Source organism: Histoplasma capsulatum, genomic scaffold (genome assembly GCF_000149585.1).
Source record: "Histoplasma capsulatum NAm1 scaffold_8 genomic scaffold, whole genome shotgun sequence".
Taxonomy (NCBI): Eukaryota; Fungi; Ascomycota; class Eurotiomycetes; order Onygenales; family Ajellomycetaceae; genus Histoplasma; species Histoplasma mississippiense.
In genome coordinates, this window is record NW_001813975.1 from 1,299,881 (window position 1) to 1,303,605 (window position 3,725).

Here is a 3,725-nt window from a genome sequence, read left to right on the forward strand (position 1 = left end):
ATTCGACCATCGCTCACAACGGTGTCGAATCGGGAATGGAACGGTAACGGTATCATACAGCCGATGAGTTAATTGCAACAGCAGAACTTATTGATGCCGTGGAATCTGTATATACGTGCTTTCGCTCCATTGATGCCGAGTATCAATCTTACATTTCGAAGAAGTCTTCTTGGGTTACCAATGATAGCAGCGAATCTGTTCTCCGTTACATCGGTTACTCCTACCATAACATTGCTGTTTTGAATAGTCAGCTGGCAGTGCAGATGACGCGCGATCTTGGCGTTGATGTTCCGGAAAATGCCAAACAGGAAGAATATCCTTCCATCATCCACCTAGGTTGGAAGTTCCAAGTCTTAAAGAGGCATATCACAGAGGGTCGAATGGAGCTCCGCGTCTATGGTATGGAGACTATGCAGGCTGATCTTGTCAGTGTCTGGCGGCAACATATACAAGGAAACCCTGCCGGCGTTAACTATCCAATTATCCAGTATCTTGTGAAATTCCTGAGGGACAACAAGATCGTGGAGTACATTGTCGGTGTCGATTCGCATCCCCAGTTGATTAGCCGAAGTGGAAACGTAGTTGGGTTCCTTGTTGTAACGTCCACATACGCGGACAACGACACAGATATTATTTGGAACACGGTGACTGAAAGCCAGGACCCGAGAACTGTGGCGGAGGTTTTGGGAATGCTAACTCGCACATTTATAATGCACCAATCCGGGTCAAATGCTTTGATTTATCTGTGCACAAAACTCATCGAATTGCCGTTAAACCGCTTCGATGCACGGATGCTCGAATACAGCGACTGTCTATTAAATGCTGTGAGGGATAAGCATTCTGAGAGAATGCGCTCGCAGCCTTATGATCATCTGCATGTAGATGTGGTCCCCTGCCGTCTGTGCGTTCGCCTGATCCGTGACGCCACATCTATCAGCGAGTTTTCCATTGAGCAAAAAACAAACTTGCAAAAGTTTGCCAGCAAGCAGCTTTCACATCTACTGACTCTTGGGATGGATGACAACGATAAAATGGAAATGTACAAGAAGTGCATCGACGATATATCCGAAATGAACGAGTTCGTGGTTGGTAGCATTCAAGCCCTGAATGCTCTTATTCATCCTTATGATAATCTAGACATTCGGCGACTGGCGCTGGACTTTGATTTCACTCGATTGATTATCACAGAACTTGCCCATACTTTCGACACTGTCTCAACCGACTTCTCGGACCCTATGGTGAGAAATTCCCTTCGACCGCGAATTCAGACGCTGCTTCGAATTATCGAAAAAGTACCAGAAACTATTACTCCAGAACTCAGCGAAATTCTCCAAAGCCGCGTATTTATGTCCAAAAAAATTGGTGAATGTGGCCGAAGCTTGGCGTGGTCCCCGGACCCCAAAGCTACATCAATGACGGAAGCGAAACCCATTCCTCGAATGATACCCTCAACGTATATCTCCTCGAATATCTCCTGAAGACTATACCCTGGATATTTTAGCATTTGCGGAGCAGGCAGTGAGTTACGAAATCCGTTTTGATCTTCCACCAGACGTGAATGAAAATGAAATTATTACTATCCCTGGCATGGATCGATTATGGCATTTTATTCTCACGGCACCCCCTGGAACAATCGAAATGAAATCCACCAATTTCGCGATAGACGTTTACCTTGATCATGAATTGATTCGCACAGCCCCACGCTCCGCAGCAGAGGCTACGCATGTCGCATTGGTTGATCGCTGCGTTAGTCAACTCACAGCGGCGGCCTCAAAGTGCAAAGCGTTCACTGACGGTTCCACGAGCGGCGAGGATGAACCTATGGTCATCGTCCCGTCTGACGGGGAGGTACGAGCTGAAGAACTACGATTCACTCGTTCGCTTCTGTTCCTACGCCAACTACTTCAGGGACTGCGAATGCGGCCACAATACACTCCGCTCCAAATTAGCCCCCCGGAGTCTATTCTCAGAGAAGATGAGATAATTGGAGAACCCATCGAACTCTCGTACCAAGCCTTCAGTGGAAATTCTCAAACCAAGATCCGCACTCTCAAGATCGGAGATCTTTCCACTGCGTCCGAGCTGGCTGAGAAACTAACGCGACTCACCGGTTTTACGAGTTTCTCCAGTTTTAGCTGTGGACAGCGGCTAGATCTTACTGCCCATGCTTTTCAGACTTTGCGAGACATGAAACTCGCGGGTTCAGGACTACTCATGATTCGAAAAAATCCGGACGCTTTCGAGGCGTCAGTGGGCGGACGACGTCAGTCGTTGACTTTGGTTGACTCGGAGGTTTTGAAGCATTTCGATGATTTGTATGATTTGTTGAGTCTAGAAGATAAGTTATCGAAAGAGGTATGTTTTATTTGTTCCTTTCTCCCTACTCTTGGATCTTCCAGTGTCTATTTGCAAATACTAACAGTTTGTGCGTCTAGATATTTGACTTCTTAGTTGTCTTCCCTCCCCAGCAGCGCGTTCGAGATTTTGTCAAATCCAAAGAAATTTCGGAACAGGAGATGTTCCCTTTGGAGAAGCCATACAAGCTTCTATACTCAATAAAAGCTCTCATTAGTTGTATAAGCGAAGAAATTCTAGAAGTACGTTAGCGAGCGATTGGTAATACTCAGTTTATGCTTAGACGCTGGTGGTAACTGACAATTCGACAACTAGAATAACCCCGACCAAGAATTTATATCCCACAGCATTCAGAATTTGGTTGCATTTATAACGCGCCCGCAGATGGGTGAAGGTTTAGAAGACAGCCCGCTGAAATTACTTTTTGCACGAAATTTCGTGGAATGTCTTTTGTTTGCTTTGACGGGTAAGTTGTGAAGATTCGACAATCCCTCATAACAAGCAATCGAAGTACTAATGCCAAAATAACAATTAGCCAAGTCGATGCCAGAAGACTCCGAACAGTATTTCTCCAATCCGTTGGACCTAGCCACTCGACTTTTGTCTTTTATTTCCCTCTGCCGAAATCTTACTTCCAAACACCTCTCAGAAATCTCTATACAGAAACTAATATCCAATTCCTTCGCTGTCATAATCGAAGCCTCCATGCATGATAGTCGCGTTTGGGATGCGGTCGAACAAAGTACTCAAATCAAGGATCTAATCTTCACGCTGCTTCTCAGGGAATCGAGGCAAGGTATTCGCAAAAGTGTTGCTGAAATTATATTCGCCACCTGTGGTACTACCCCATCTCAGAAACGGGCTTGGAAGGCCAGCAGCCAGGTGAAGGGAGGGGCGGTTGCAGTTGTAGGAAGACTCCCTTCTGCTACGACGATCCATATTGTTGCAACGTTATGGAAACATATTTCTGCACTTTTCCCGGATACTCTTGAATATGCGCAGTCCTCTCAGGAGTTTTTCGAGGTTGCGCTTACTGTTTTTCAGACTGTTGCCAACTTATCTCCTGAAGACTTGATCTACGGGGAGTATCTTAGGAAATGGGGAGATATACTTCTTAGCCATCGCACGAATGAGGTTTGTTTTAGCATCCCATTTCCCATTTTGTGTTTCTATATAATTGAGCACATTGCTAAACTGTCTCAATTGTTCCTTTTAGTTCGTTGGTCGAGAGCCTGTCGATTACATCGTTCTGGGATTCACACACCTCTTGAAAATGTGCCTAGAGCTTTCGCACGCCACTCCTGGCACATGGACACAAGTAAGTATTGCCCTCCCATCTGCGTGTGAAGCGCATCTGAGTTGAAGCGCAT

The 3,725-nt window shown here is 45.8% G+C and overlaps 1 protein-coding gene across 1 annotated transcript; it reads left to right on the plus strand.

Moving 5' to 3' along the window:
* Positions 1-93: 93 nt before the first annotated feature.
* Positions 94-3,718, plus strand: HCAG_07351 (predicted protein; the record flags this gene model as incomplete). The annotated part of the gene is made up of 7 exons (XM_001537879.1): positions 94-107; positions 188-1,238; positions 1,516-2,355; positions 2,436-2,597; positions 2,671-2,821; positions 2,891-3,489; positions 3,572-3,718. 7 exons carry the CDS (start codon positions 94-96, stop codon positions 3,716-3,718), a joined length of 2,964 nt encoding a protein of 987 aa, XP_001537929.1.
* Positions 3,719-3,725: the final 7 nt, after the last annotated feature.